General features: G+C 44.8%; 1 protein-coding gene across 1 annotated transcript in view; it reads right to left on the minus strand.

The window, feature by feature from the left end:
- Positions 1-15,634, minus strand: part of GSR (glutathione-disulfide reductase) — a 43,441-nt gene extending 27,807 nt beyond the window's left edge. The window contains exons 1-4 of the mRNA XM_060086098.1: positions 15,312-15,634; positions 6,241-6,267; positions 3,583-3,671; positions 1,633-1,702 (exon numbers count right to left, since the gene is read on the minus strand). Of these exons, the coding sequence (XP_059942081.1) occupies positions 1,633-1,702; positions 3,583-3,671; positions 6,241-6,267; positions 15,312-15,608 (483 nt within the window). The 5' untranslated portion in view covers positions 15,609-15,634. The remainder of the gene's footprint in view (positions 1-1,632; positions 1,703-3,582; positions 3,672-6,240; positions 6,268-15,311) is intronic.
- Positions 15,635-16,175: the final 541 nt, after the last annotated feature.

Here is a 16,175-nt window from a genome sequence, read left to right on the forward strand (position 1 = left end):
AGGAGACTGAGTCGAGTGGCAATAATATGGGTAATCGCTTGGGGAAGAAACTGATGAAATTTTTATTTTCATTTCCTAGGATATTTCACAGAAAGTTTCCTATTCTGAATTTCTGGATCGCCTGTGATTCCTTTCCCATAAGGTCATGGTAAATTCTGCTACACACCAAGATTTTTGAGTATTAAAAAATGCTATTTCCTGGGCCTCCCTGGTGGCGCAAGTGGTTGAGAGTCCGCCTGCCGATGCAGGGGATACGGGTTCGTGCCCCGGTCTGGGAGGATCCCATATGCCGCGGAGCGGCTGGGCCCGTGAGCCATGGCCGCTGAGCCTGCGCGTCCGGAGCCTGCGCGTCCGGAGCCTGTGCTCCGCAACGGGGGAGGCCACAACAGTGAGAGGCCCGCATACCGCAAAAAAAAAAAAAAAAAAAAAAAAAAAATGCTATTTCCTGAGTAATTTTCCTATCTCTTTTGCAAAAGTACTTTAAGCTAGCTCCATTAAAAAAATTTTTTTTTACTTGGGTGTTGTAGTATAGCAAATGGCATCTCATATTCATGTCTAGCCACCTTAAAATCTCTTGAACTCAGTGCACAGGGGTCTGAAGACCAAACACTTTCCCCTTGAATTTGGGGGTTAAGGTCAGAAAATACCACCCTCCAAGAAAATAAACCCAATGAATGATAAGAATTAATATAAAAATTATGAGGTTAGCCATCTGTACAAGTAACTCGCCCTAAAAAGTGGTTTATAAACATGTGCTAATGAGATTACAGTGGCCCAAATACCATCCCAAATATACTAATCTAGTATAACCTAAGCTATGTTGATGTCTCAGAAATTGCAGAGTGAGACTACAAAGACCAATTAAGGGTGCTGGGAGTCACACTGTCAAGAAAAGGGAGAGTTGGGACTTCCCTGGCGGTCCAGTGGTTAGGACTCCGCCCTTTCACTGCCGAGGGTGTGGGTTCAATCCCTGGTTGGGGAACTAAGATCCCACAAGCCGCATGGCGAAGCCAAAAATAAATAAATTAATTAAAAATAAATAAATAAAAAAGAAAAAGGAGAGTTGGATGGTGCTTCAGTACAGTCCAGTGGAAGAGGAATGACATCAAAGCATGAGGGTGGGAAAAGCCTCAGCACAGCAAAGGACAACATACATTTGCTGAAGGCAAACACACCTTTGCCCAATTTTCCTGAAAACGTCCTTCTGAACCACAACATGGTGTCCTGAGTAGATTTAGCCACCAAGGACGAGGGTGTTCTGAGTAGACGAACTATGGCAGGTTTCCAGCCAGATAATGGTCCTGATTTTAATCCATCAACTGGCAAATTGTTACATAACCAGGCTCTTATGTGCTTGGTTTCTGGAACTAAGTGGAGGGTCAGACAGGTGCAGGCAGGCATCAGGTGAGACCTGATTCGCCGACTTAGGCACATACGTCCCACTTTCTGTAGAAATAGAAATGAGACTGGCCTACCGAGTCCGACTTACATTCTTACAGGTCAATATCAAAACCATTAATCACAAAAGAAAAGAAAAGAAACAAGAGATAAATGTAAAGGCTATGTCTGGCCAGATTTGGTTCATCAGCAGAGAACAGCTTCTTCTCAAAGTTCAAAACCTGGAGTGCTCACCTTGATTAGATTATTCTGATAGATGGTGTTTAGGCGGCTCACGTAGGCATCCCGCTTTTCCTTTATGACCCTGCAATGAAACCGGAGTCAGTACTGAGGATCTGGAGTCTCCTTTCAGTCGTAACTAGGGCCTCTGACCCTGAACACCCCGGAGCAGGGAATCAGACTGTCCATAAGAGCCCTGGGATTGAGTGTCTCTAAAGACAGGCACACCTTCCCCTGTGTCCGTCTGCGTTCCGTATGTGCACAACCCTTATTCTACTCTATGGAGAATGTTCACTTGGCACGCAAGGTTCGTAAATTTCTTTCTGCAAAGAAGGCAAGGAGAGAGCTGCTTTGGCACAGTGCCTAGTATATGGTGGCCACTCATTATTTGCTCAATAAATGAATGAATATGCTAAAATTAAAAAAAAATGTATGGCTAGAAAAGTTTATGGCAGGGAATCCCCTGGTGGTCCAGTGGTTAGGACTCCATGCTTCCACTGCAGGGGGCTCAGGTTCGATCCCTGGCTGGGAACTAAGATCCTGCATGCCACAAGGCGTGGCCAAAAAAAAAAAAAGGTTTATGGCAGTTCCTTTAAAAGTTAAACACGGGGGATTAAGAGGTACAAACTATTACATATAAAATAAATAAGCTACAAAAATATATTGGACAGCACAGGAAATATAGCCAATGTTTTATAATAACTCTAAATGAAGTAAAACCTTTAAAAGGTGTGAATCACTATGTTGTACATCTGAAACTTACATAATATTGTATATCAACTATACCTCAATAAAAAAATAAATAAAGGGTATAAAACTTCAAAAAAAAAAGTTAAATATAAATTGCCGGGCTTCCCTGGTGGTGCAGTGGTTGAGAATCTGCCTGCTAATGCGGGGGACACGGGTTTGAGCCCTGGTCTGGGAGGATCCCATATGCCGTGGAGCAACTAGGCCCATGAGCCACAACTACTGAGCCTGCGCGTCTGGAGCCTGTGCTCCGCAACAAGAGAGGCCGCGATAGTGAGAGGCCCACACACCGCGATGAAGAATGGCCCCCACTTGCCATGACTAGAGAAAGCCCTCACACAGAAACGAAGACCCAACACAGCAAAAATAAATAAATAAATTACTAAACTCCTACCCCAACACCTTCTTTTAAATACATAAATTAATTAATTAAAATAATAAATTGCCATATGACCCAGCAATTCCACTTCTAGGTATAGTCCCAAAACAACTGAAAACAGGGACTTGTAGACCAATATTTATAGCATCATTATTCACAATAGACGAGATGGAAAAAACCTAGGAGTCCACTGAAGGATGAATAAAGAAACAAAGTGTGGTATATAAATATTAGGGAACAGCATTCAGCCTTAAAAAGGATTGAAATTCTGACACATACCACAGCATGCACGAATTCTAAAAGTGCTACGCTAAGTGAAATATGCCAGGCATAAAAGGACAGATGTTGTATAAGGTACCTAGAATAGTCACATTCATAGAGACAGAAAACAGAATAGAGATACCAGGGGTTTGGAGCAAGGGAAGATTGTTTAACAGGTACACTGTTTCTGTTTGGGATGGTGGAAATCTGGAAATGGATGTTGGTGATGGCTGCACAACACTATGAATATACCTAATGCCACTGAATCGACAACTTTAAAAGGGCTAAAATGAACCTTTCATGTTGTGTTGTGTATTTTAAGACCACTTTATTGATGTATGACTGACACACAAAAAGCTGTACATATGTAATGTATCAACTTGATGAGTTTAGAGATAAGTATATGCACGAGTATGTCATCACTGCAATCAATGCCAAAAACATAGCCATCACCTCCAAAAGTTTATGTTATATACATTTTGGCACAATAATACACCCTCAAAAAATGTATGGCTTACTTCACTATGAAAGAAAAAATGTACGTTTGTCAACAAAGCCCTCTCAGCGTTTACACTTACCGCCAGCTGAATTTACCCTCACAGCTTTGAAAGCCGTAATCGACGTGGTCATGCATGAATTCAGAGTGGACAGCTGTGTTCCACATTACCTATAGAAAAAAGTACCCAAGACAGTAGTGCATGAGTCCAGAGAAAAAAGAGAAATTTTTTTCTACAGAAAGGTAACTATATAATAGTAGATAAAGATACGGACCTTTAAATTACAAACAAAACTAAACATTTTAAAAGAAAAACTTCAGAAATATGACCAGATGGATTTCATAGTGAGACTTCTGAAATGTTGGGGGAAATTACGTCTACTGTTGAATTCCGCAGTTTATATACTCTGTAAAAGCAGAATATTATATGTCTCACAGTTCTTCCGTTCAAATTTACTACTGCTTACGTTCATTTTAAGTTTCAAATTTCTTTAAGCCTTGCCTTCTGTGCTCAATTTAAGAAATGGAATTGCATCTGTAACTTTAAGATTTAGAAGGAAACTATTAGATAAATTTGAGCACTGGAAACTTTAAGAAAATGGATTCCTATTAACGACAAACATGTCCCTGTAAGGATATATGTAATCAGACATCTGGAACTCAAAGGTTAGATGCGTCTCCTGTGGGATGTAGCCTATAATCTGTAAACCAACTGATCATCATGAGAACTGAATTGAAATTGGCATCCAGAACTCTAGATGACAAACTACCATCTTCTTTGTTAGACATGCCAGAGACATGACTTTTATTTATTTATTTATTTATTTTTGGCTGTCTTGGGTCTTCGTTGCTGTGCGCAGGTTTCTCATTGCGGTGGCTTCTCTTGTTGCGGAGCACGGGTTCTAGGCGTGTGGGCTTCAGTAGTCGTGGCACACGGGCTCAGTAGCTGTGGCTCGGGGGCTCTAGAGCGCCGGCTCAGTAGTTGTGGCACACGGGCTTAGTTGCTTACTGTGGCATGTGGGATCTTCCTGGACGGGGGCTCGAACCTGTGTTCCCTGCATTGGCAGGCAGATTCTTAACCACTGCGCCACCAGGGAAGCCCCACGACTTTTGACAAGCCTTTGATTCCTTCTTTGTACCTTCCTCCCTTTATGCCTAAAGAAGAATAAATTGATGACTGTGCTGGATTCTTTTAACTGAGGTGCAATTCTATCAACTGCTTACCACAATGGTATCCAAATACTGTCCTCAGAAACATCATTCAAGCAACTTGAGAAATTCAATTTTAGAGTGGCCAGGAGATACCCAACGTCACATGATATATGATTTTAACTTGGATAATTTATAGGGAAATAGATTTCTGTTTAAAAACCAGAACTACTAACATCAAAATAAAACAAAAAACCCATGATAATCTTGACACGTCTTTCCAGGAGAAAAACTGTTCTTGTCTTCCTGGGAAAAACTGATTCAGAGATGCCCTGGAGCAGGTGAAAGACCAGATGGCTTGAGGCAAACACCTCACTCTGTGCAAAGTCACCCAGGTTCCACGTAGTTAACCAGAGCCACATGTAGGAGGGACATCCATCCATCTGCCACCATCATCTACTTGGTCTTGGTTATATCAGCACTTGGGCTTACAGTGGGGTAAAAACTTTTTTATTTCCTGGCTGGATCTCCCTATTGAGAAAAAGTTATCCCCTGCAGATGGATAGTGCTTTTCTTTAACACCATGACTATGAACATTTTGTTGGTCTTTGTTCCTTCTAGACCATCAGAAGTTGGAGACCAGACACTGTGTTCCATTCCTGGTTATCTCCCCTCTGTGTTCCCACAGGAACTTTGTCACTATGGGAACTTAGCCACAAGGTTCATGGCCAGGATGAATTTCCTTTGTATATATGATGAAATTTGTATCCAGGAGCTAGTATTTCTGTGGTTATCTCTCCAGCAGCCCCTCCCTCCTTTCTTCCTGGCTGAAAATGCCACGCACTTGCCCATTCTCCCCTGCAGGGGTAGCTCATCCTGGCCAGGAGAATCTAAAGCAATCTGCAGGGGCAGTGCTGGGTGAGGACATCCTGCCTGGAGCTCCACGAGCTATCCTGTGGCCATGAGGGGGCAGGGGTTACCATTGACCATACACCTAGGATACCAGAGCGGAAAGATGGAGAGAAGCCAGGGTTCTTTCAGATATCCTTAAGTGCTAAGCCAATCTCAGAAGCTGCCTATCTCCAGCCATCTTTATTTTTTCCTCCAGCCTTCTTAATAAATTATATTTAAAAACACAAATAAAAACTATCCTATTGGGCTTCTCTGGTGGCACAGTGGTTGAGAACCTGCCTGCCAACGCAGGGGACACGGGTTCAAGCCCTGGTCTGGGAAGATCCCACATGCCGCGGAGCAACTGGGCCTGTGAGCCACAACTACTGAGCCTGCGCGTCTGGAGCCTGTGCTCCGCAACAAGAGAGGCCGTGATAGTGAGAGGCCCACGCACCGCGATGAAGAGTGGCCCCCGCTCGCCGCAACTAAAGAAAGCCCTCGCACAGAAACGAAGACCCAACGCAGCCAAATAAATTAAAAAAAAAAAAACTATCCTATTGTTTAAGCCCTTTTAGTAGCTTTCTCAGTTATTTTTTGCAGCAAGAATTTTAACTGGCACATTTGAAAACATCCTTACTCTGATCATGATTTACCAAATATGTCAAACGAGTGTGGAAGGAAGGAGAAGTAAAAGTTCTACCTTCTTGGGTACACATCCAACATTCACCTAGAAAAAAAATAAAAAGGACATATTTTAAGATTATTAAACTCAAACCATCGAACAAACATGCAAGAGATGAAGCCCAAGCATCAACCCAGGAGACTTCCTTGAGTTCTAAGTCACACTCTACAGCTACTTCCCTTTTTCTATTAGAGTTGGGAAACATAGGAACATTACTTTCCTTGTATGAGGAGGCAGAGAAGTTTACTTATGAGCATTTTCTCAAGAAAAGCAGTTGAGAGAGGAGGAGGAGGAGGGGGAGGGGAGAGGAGGGAAAGGGAGGAAGGGAGGGAGGGAGGACAATTCCCTTTCCCGGGGAGGGGGGATGCCCTGCGGGGACGGTAATAGGTCAGGAGGTGGCCAAAGCCTGAGCTTGCACAGGTCCAAAGGAACAAAGCAGAGAGAAACAGCAGCACGGAGGTGAGAGGACCCACCAGCTGAATAAAGGCAACTGAACCATTTGAGCAACTGTCCTAGAGGATTTCTGGGCAACTTACCATGGCCTATGCTGGGTAAAACACCCAGAATGTCCCCTTTGAGAAAATCTCTAGAGGAAAACTACATTATTTTTCAAGATCAAAGGACAACTGATGAATCAAGCAGTAAAGTTCATCCATGCTATTATCTAGCTAGCTAGCTGTTTATCTATCTCCATGCTTATATACTTGTTAGAGATAGACACAAACTTGACTCTTAGCCTTCTGGCAGCCTATACATAAAGAAAAACACAAATAGTTGTAAGATTTCACGTAAAAACTAGACAGTTGTTTAAGAAAATAACTATTCAAACCCCTTAGACTAGAAAAAAATTCCTTGCAACAGTCCTTGTAAACTGTGATGTATATGTTTATACACACATTTTTGTTTACATCTGTTTTTTCCTTTTGATCACATCCTAAAATAACTTGGAAAAAAACTGTGGTTAAGAGTTAGACTAATTAGAATTTAGACAATGACATTGTACTATAATTATGTAATATGATAAATATCGCTACATGGGCAATCATATTACAACCTATAAATGAATGAGAGTAACACACTGTACGCCTTAAACTTACACAATGTTACATGTCAAACTTATACAATTAAAAAATATTTTTTAAAGAGTAACACTGATTAAAACTGCATATACCATTTGGCACATACCATTAGAACTTAGCAATTCTAAATTTAGGAATTTATTACACAGAAAGAGTCACATGTTATGTTCAAGCATCCAAAGATACATGTATAAGGATGTTTCCTACAGTGCTGTCACAGTGAACAACTGGACACAAGTTAACTACCCTTCAGTATGGAAGCATTATTATAGGGAAATTATTGTACACTGAGCCTATGGAATACTCTGCAGCCGTTTAAAAGGACACAGTAGATTTCTATTTACCGTTACAGAAGGGGTTCTTAGGATGTTAGGTGACAAAAAGAAAGCTGCAGAACAATTTGTTCTGCATGTTCCAATCTGCATTATATATATTTGCAAATATACACATACCTTTAAACAGTTTGAGCAAATATTCCATGTTCTTAACAGTAGCCATCTCTGGGGAGGGAGAAAACTTTCATATTTCACTCTAAATACTTTTTATAATGTCATTCATTACTGTATAATTCATTTAGACCAAGAAATAAACCAAAATGATTTTATCCGGGTAGTGGAATTTAGATGGGTGATTCTTTGATTTCTCTTGCCTATTTTCAATATTTTTTATAATACAATTATTTTTCTTTTATATGGAAACAAATGCCTTCTAGACATAACTTATGTCAGGTGCCTGTAAGCTCTGCGGATCATGACCATAAGGAAAGAGGCAGGCTCTTTTGGTGTCCAAAGAACACAGGTCTGGTGCCAAGTGTATGACTAACGTTAGTTTATTTTTTAGAAGTTTCTGAACTTTTTAACTCGTGACCATTCATTCATTCAGAAGTACTGATGAAGTGCTCACTCACTGCTGCCAGGCATTATGCAACACAGAGCACCCAGTGGATATGGTCCCTGCTCTCATGGAGCCCACGGTCCTGACCTGGGAGAGGTGCTCAGCCTATCCAAGATGCTGGCTCAAGAGGCAACCGCAGAATCAGCCACATTCCCTAAAATTGCCAAGTCTTCGGCCAGAAATCAGAGGAAGAAGGTGGTAGAAAATTGTGAGCTTCGGGGGCTGGAGAATCTGTATTCCAGCACAGGCTATGGCTGAATGGAAGCCCTTGACCTTGAAGTACTCCTCCTATTTTGGCAGCTCCTAGTGATAAGCCTCCAGGGTTTCCAACGGTTTCAGAAACCTCGAACACTTCAGCGCAACACAACTGATTATCAGATGCCTCTTTGACTTGGAAGGGAAGAAAAGAACAATTCGTTACCTACAAAGCTGGGGAAGCTGGGCTGGAGAGCTCTGTGCAGTCCTGTCCAAGCCTCCTTCTCGCTTTCCAGCTGAGGCTGCATTAGGTTGTCAGAAAGAGAGCACGGGCGTAGAGTCAGACAGACAGGAGTTTGAATCCTCCACTTCCTGGAAGTGGGTGGGTAGCTTTCTAAACCCCTCTGGGCTCAGTTTCCCATTCCATAGACTAGGAATGATAATACTTACATTCCAGAGATTTTGAGACGATCAGAGATAATGTACGTAAAGCACCTCTTTTCTAATTCATGATAGGTGTGATGATGCCACTGACCCCTCTGAATTATTTCTGCAGTCCGCCAGCTCCCCATGTGTACAAAAGCCATATGGCAAACAGAGGAGATACATTCCCCGGTGGCCGGCTCCCTTTCAGAAACAGATCAACAGATGGCAAAGAAAGCTTGCCTTCCAGAATAGGGCACTAGGGTCCCGGGCTGTCAGGGCTCTGACCTCCCAGGAGTGCACACAGCTAAGACGTGCAGCATACCACGCTTTCCACCTGGCAAATCCCCCTGCAGAGCCCGCATTCTCTAGGTGGGCACTCACCGACAATAAGCCATAGGAGCAGAGACACCCAGTGCCAGAGAGATTCCTGCAGCTCTGCTTCCCTCTGCAAACTGATGGTCCGTCTCTGAGAACTCCCTCCTCCAATCTAGTGCCCAGAATCCTTCCGTTCCGTCGGCCTGCCAGCAGCACTGGCTCACAGTGAGGACAGGGGCCTCTCCAAACAGGGACAGAACATGTGAGGAGTCTGATGACACCCGTGGCAAGATTCAGAGGTTCTCCACTTCCCTCGGGCGGGCCCTCTTACCTCCAATTCTGCCCAGATAAGTAAAAACCGCACACTGCCCGTGTCACTGGTTAATTTACAACCTCACCTGTCAAGAATGTCACCTGTGCTTAAGTAATAGGAAGCTTCCTTCCTCTGGTTTCCCCCTTTCTGTTCCCCATCACAGAGCTGCCTAATGGTTCCTATCTAGTTCAGGACTGATAAGAGGAAGGAGCACTTAGAAAATGACCAGGCAGGGCTTCCCTGGTGGCGCAGTGGTTGAGAGTCCGCCTACCGATGCAGGGGGACACGGGTTCGTGCCCCGGTCCGGGAGGATCCCGCATGCTGCGGAGCGGCTGGGCCCGTGAGCCATGGCCGCTGAGCCTGCGCGTCTAGAGCCTGTGCTCCGCAACAAGAGGCCGCAATAGTGAGAGGCCCGCGCACCGCGATGAAGAGCGGCCCCCGCTTGCCGCAACTGGAGAAAGCCCTCACACAGAAACGAAGACCCAACACGGCCAAAAGTTAATTAATTAATTAATTAAAAGTTTGAAATATTGCAAGAATTACAAAAATGTGACAAAGAGACATGAATGAGCAAATACTGTTGGAAAAATGGTGCCAACAGATGAGCTCACCACAGGGTTGCCGCAAACCTGAAGATTGTAAAAAAAACAAACAAACAAAAAAAACAAAAAAACAAAAAAACAGAATCTGCAAAGTGCTATGGGTTATGCCTATATTTACGTTTTTGGAGACTCCCAAAAACTGAACTTGAAAATTAACTCATGTATTTTTCTGGTCTCAGAAATTACTTAATCGTAGTAGGCAATAAAAGATTATTTTTAATTGAATCCTAGAAAAACAGATGATTTCTTTCAGTTTCCCTTTTTTTAATGCCTAACCTAATACTATTATAATTTTTTGCCTGATCCAGAAAAATAAAGAGTAATTTAAGAGTGGAACCTGGGCCTTCCCTGGTGGCGCAGTGGTTACGAATCTGCCTGCCAAGGCAGGGGACACGGGTTCGAGCCCTGGTCCGGGAAGATCCCACATGCCGCGGAGCAACTAAGCCCGTGTGCCACAACTACTGAGCCTGCGCTCTAGAGCCCACGAGCCACAACTACTGAGCCCACGTGCCACAACTACTGAAGCCCATGCGCCTAGAGCCCGTGCTCCACAATAAGAGAAGCCACAGCAACGAGAAGCCTGCGCACCGCAACAAAGAGTAGCCCCCGCTCACCACAACTAGAGAAAGCCCACGCGCAGCAACGAAGACCCAACACAGCCAAAAATTTAAAAAAAAAAAAAAAAAAAAGAGTGGAATCATGTTGGGGACTTCCCTGGCAGTCCAGTGGTTAAGACTCCGTGCTTCCACTGCATGGAGCACAGGTTTGATCCCTGTCGGGGAACTAAGATCCCACATGCTGCACGCGGTGTGGCCAAAAAAAAAAAAAAAGAGTGGAATGTTATTAGAGCTACACCTACCTCTTGACCTAGTTCACCCATCAGGAGTTTAGTAGCAGCACTGGCTCTCACTGCTTATTTCACTCTGAACTTGAGGGGATCAGAATATGCCACCCCAAAACATGCTCTTTTGACATAAAAATTATTTTGAGGTGAAGAGAATTAAGAAACAGCAGACACAGGAGGAACTCTGCTTTCCCCCTTTCTACCTAAAAGCAAAGCTTAAATTTCCCTTTATGAAGATGTTTCCCACCCTTATCCTGTACCAGCAGCAGAAAAACCCTTATCACTGGAGATGGAAAGGTAGCAGTGAGATGAATCTGCACAAAAAAACCTTATTAAAGTAACCCTTATCTTCCATTAGTTTCCCCCCATATATTTACCTTCCCACAATTTACTGCCTCTAGAAACCCAAACCCCCTTTCCTTTGTCTAGTCACTTTTCCACAATTTGTCCCCCTTTGTTAAGTTGGCATTAAGCTCCCAGGCCTAAGAGTTCCTTTTTTTCCCCACTTCTTTTCTGTGACACTCATGTGTGCATATGAAATAAACCTTTTCTCCCATAATCTGTCCATTTTCTGTTTAATTTGCAGACCCCAGCTACTGAACATAAATGGGAAGAGAGAAAGTTTTTCCTCCCCTACCACAACACAGAGCAAAGTCATTTCATACCTGAGTTTCTTAACAGTTTAAAGTGATAAACTCCATCAAAGAAAAGTGAACTCTCAGGTACACCAACACAGGTCACTCATCTTGAAAATACCCGTTTGCTCGGAAGGGTCCTACTCCACTGTATCACAGAAGAGAAAGTAAAAAAAGCATCCAGGAAAAGGAAAACTGAGGAGGAGTCAGGAGATCAAGGCAAACAGTCACACCATATAGACACCCATGGAAGGCTCTTACTCCAGAAGCATGAAATTATGAAACCAGGAAATGAATGACTCTAGGACCAAACTCATTACCATCTGATCCCCACAACTGTGCAGGGTTCTCCAGATTCATTCTAATGCTTCCATAGGGTTAAAGTCTTTGCACAGTTCCTGCTCCCCATGAAACCCCCAGCGCTGAGTTGGGCTCAGGTACACCAGAATCAGAATGGGGCTCTTTAAAAATACACCTGCTGGGGCTTCACTCCAGACCTACTAGATCAGGAGCTCTGAAGTGGAGACCCGCCTAGTAGCTAAGTGCTTTTAAAGTAAATAATGACTGTTTCCTAAGAGGCAGAAGTAGGAAGGTTCCTCCCCTGTAGCTGAGACGAATGCTTAAAAATGTTCATCAAATTATAAATTACTCCACACAATTACACAGAAGCCATGGTTTGGCTGCTAATTAGCACAGCTAATAACCTATGCTAATTCCATAGGTTATTCTACACTTGGTTTGTTTTCAACCACATTTTAATTGACATTGAATTTGCTCCTTGGTAAAAATGAGGGTCCTGGGCTGGAACAATGCTTCTAAATTCCTATAAGGATTTGTGTAAGTCGGATCCTTAATGAAATGAAAGCAATGGGGCCCATGCTCCGTTTTTATAAAGCTAAAAGTATTCAATTTAAAGGACAGTCGGGACTTCCCTGGCAGTCCAGTGGTTAGGACTCTCTGCTTCCACTGCAGGGGACACGGGTTTGATCCTGGTGGAGGAACTAAGATCCTGCAAGCCGCATGGCAGCACCCGCCACCCGCCCCCCCCCCGGCAAAAAAAGAGTTAAATAAATAAAGGGCTGTCCCTTACTTGAAATTATAAGCTTCCTACTTTTAATCAAAAGATTGTTCTTGATAAAAATGATAGTGATAGAAGAATATTTTTAATGGTCATTACTCTAAAAAAATTAAGTCAGCAAGCTTATGTAAGTGCTTCCTATCAAAAACACAAACAAACCAAAAACAACTATAGTCAGACTGGATTAGTAGATCTCCAAAATCACTTCCAACTCCATCAGTCCATGAGTCTAAGTTTTCATGGAGGAAGGCTAAAAACAAAAACTTGTATCCACAGCAACTTAAAAATTTTACCAAGCTTTAGAATTAACATACATAATTGACATTTAGGAAAAAAAAAAAAACCTGGTTGGAGAGTCAACAGTAAAGAAACTTCTATCTGACTTTCCCAAGGGACATTTCTCAATAGTATCTCGAGTACAAAGCCACTTTTATCGTGTCACTCTCCTGCTCAGAACCCTTCCACAGTTCACTGTGTTTCCAGAAACTCTACCTTTTTACTACCATCTGACCATCAGCTTTATAGGAGACTCCCTCTGCTCCAGTCAAATTTGATTACACAACATACCTTGCTTCTGTGCCTCCGCCCCGACCTACCCTGTCAAAAAATGATATTCATCCAGTTCAAGTTCACAAAGATACTATCTCCATCCCAAAACTATCCAATGTGCCCAAGCAGAAGTGATAATTACACTCTTCTCTCAACTACCATAACAGCAATTAACATAGACCCCCTCACTCTGGGGTTGACTGTCTACATTTTGCTTCCCCCCACCTTATCGCAAATTCCTTGAGGGAAGGGACCTTTGTCTTACAAATGTTGGTATCTACCCTTTTATCTCAACCAGTCCCAATCCAAATACTTAGCGCTTAGGAGAAGTGAAGACAGGAACAAATGAAATGTGCTTCAGAATGCCTCAATTTTCCCTAACACCTGTTTGGAAATCACTGCACTAAGAAGTTTATTAATGCACCTGTGGATAACCCAGACAACTAGAATCCTGAGACAAATCTAAACAGGTCTTATCAGTTGGTTTTATCTTCTGTGATATTCTAAGGCATACTATATCCTTCCTTGAATTTCAAAACCAAAAGGCAGTTTGAGAAGAGCCCAAATGGAATGAAGTAAAAATATTAAATAGGGGATTTAGCCCAAGAGATCAATGCTTACAAAAAAATAAAAGTTGCTGCAGCATAATGAGATAAGCAAGGCCAGGCACTCTATAAGGAAGCAGTAAATGGTTGACTCCTAAGCTGTCCTTTACTTGTTCTGGGAAGTAGTTGACCTCTTAAAGCATTCACGTTTCTAACAGGAACCTAAAAATGGGGTCAGCCCCTTCTTGATTAATACCAGTGGAACCAGGCAACGATGAAGGATGCCACAAGCTGATTATGACATACATGGCGAAGGAGGGAAACAGAAAAGTAGAGAGGGACAAAGATGAGCAGTTATCAAGTGATGTCACCAGTTGTCCGGGGGGCCTCTTAGTGACACCCCTCCATCTGCTTTCTGCAGAGCCAGACTTCTCCTAAGCGTCTGTCTAGACTAAGGTGTCAAGGTGCAAGTTGATAATTAACAGGGATTTTTCCTTTCTTTGTTCCCACTTCCGTTTTGAACTTAAAAAGCAAGCACGGGACACTGGAGACAGCCCTTCCACAGCTGTTAATTTTGAGTTTCATTCACATACGGCCGTTGAGCAAGCCCTTTGTTAAGGTGATAAGAGCTTGCAAACATATGAACCCATTTCTGCCCTTAAGGAGTTCCCAGTGTAGTGTAATTTAAGCATCCCTCTCCAAAGGAACTTCGAGAACTCCATGCCCAAGCCCAGGTTACACTCGGATACAACATTTTAATACTAACAGCAAGTACCTCGCCCAAGTCTTGTGACAGAAGAGCCCACACCAGTAACTTGGAACTAAACTTATTTTTTAAAGTAATAGTTTCTCAGTCGCAGGATTTACAACCCTCTTTTGGGGGGAGGTAGTTTTAAAATCCCTCCAAAACAAAACAAAAGGTCTGTAAAGTCATTTAACAATAAATCCTACATCAGTGTCAACTGTAGTTGGTGATTCTCAACCTTGGCTGCAATGAAGAATCACCCAAAGCCGAGGCTGCACCCAGGCAGCAGAATTTTTTCAACTCCTCAGGTGATTCAAATGTGCAGCCAAAAGTGAGAACCGCTGCTGTAAATTCTGCCCTTGAAACTGAAGGGAGAGGACCGGGATCCTCATTCAGAGACACGGGCTCCATCCTCCCTTCCCCTCTCCCCACAGAGACTCAGACCAGCTGCAACTATTCTAGATGCAGTTTTATGTTTCATGGATCTGGTGATGAGATCGAGCATGGACTACGATACCCTTCCACCTTGAGGAGTGAGGATGCAGGAAAGTTATGTTAGATTTCACGATCTCCGGCCAGCGTTATTATGATACCTGCGCTGGAAAAGACGCAGGCTCAGCCTCGGGGTCCGCGGAAAAGCCCCTTTACACTTGTCTCATCAAACCCTGCTGGGATCCTGACTCCGACCCGCGTGGGAAAGCGGTCAGCACAGAGCTGGGGGCCCATCCTCGGGGAGTCGGGGGAGGTCGCACTAGGCAAGAGCACAGGCTGTTCCCGCAGAGAGAGGCTGAGACAAAGCGGGGCGGCGGGACGCGGCGCGGCAGGAACCCAGGCATGAAGAGAAGCGCCGGGAGCGAGCGGGTACTCACGCAAGTGCCGCCCAGCTTGTAGCTCTCCACCACGGCGGCCCGGGCGCCCAGCTCGGCCGCCCGGCGCGCGCTGGCCAACCCGCCCGAGCCGCCCCCGATCACCAGGTAGTCGTAGCAGGCCGCGACGCCGGCGGCGGGCGGCGGGCACGAAGACTGCGGCTCCTGCCTAAACGCCATGGCGCGGGAGAGGACGCAGGCAGCCCGGGCCCAAGGTGGCGCGTAGCCGGGGAAGGTGCGCGCCGCCGGCCGCCAGCCGAGCCCCTCGCTCGCACTCAGTGTCCGAGCCGGCAGGGCCATGCACGCGGAAGTGCGGCCCGTGGGCGGGCTCGGGGAAGGAGGGGGGCGCGCGGGGCCGGCGCAGCCTCACGGTGACTAAGCACTCAGCCGGCGCGCGGCGGGGTGCGGGGCGGGCTGGCGATGGGGCTCCCCGGCTCGGCCGGACCGGGGCAGGGGGAGTCGCCCCACTCCGTCCCGCTGTGCGCGAGCCAGCCCGCCCTGCTCCAAGGGAGGGTCTCTTTTCTAGGAACTCTCCGCTTCAGTCTTCACCCCAGCACCTGGGTCCCCGCGCCCGAGTGGCATCAGCCGAATGTGGGTTTCTGAAGGCTGATGGGCGAGGAAGGATGAACGCCCTCTTTTGTTCCCCCAGCCTTTTCTGAGCGGGCTCTTTGGGAGTTGCCAGTGGCGCTGACTTCTCCAGGAAGGGAGACTTGCCCACCGTCATTTTGAGGGTGATGTTTCTCAAGGTTTGATCCGCAGACCACCTGATCCCTGGGCCCTAACCCAGATCTACTAAATCGGACCCTCTGGAGCAGGACCCCAGCAATCTACATTTTAAACAGCCCCCACCCCGGCTTTCAGCACATT

This window comes from Mesoplodon densirostris, chromosome 20 (assembly GCF_025265405.1).
Source record: "Mesoplodon densirostris isolate mMesDen1 chromosome 20, mMesDen1 primary haplotype, whole genome shotgun sequence".
In the NCBI taxonomy this organism is placed as follows: domain Eukaryota; kingdom Metazoa; phylum Chordata; class Mammalia; order Artiodactyla; family Ziphiidae; genus Mesoplodon; species Mesoplodon densirostris.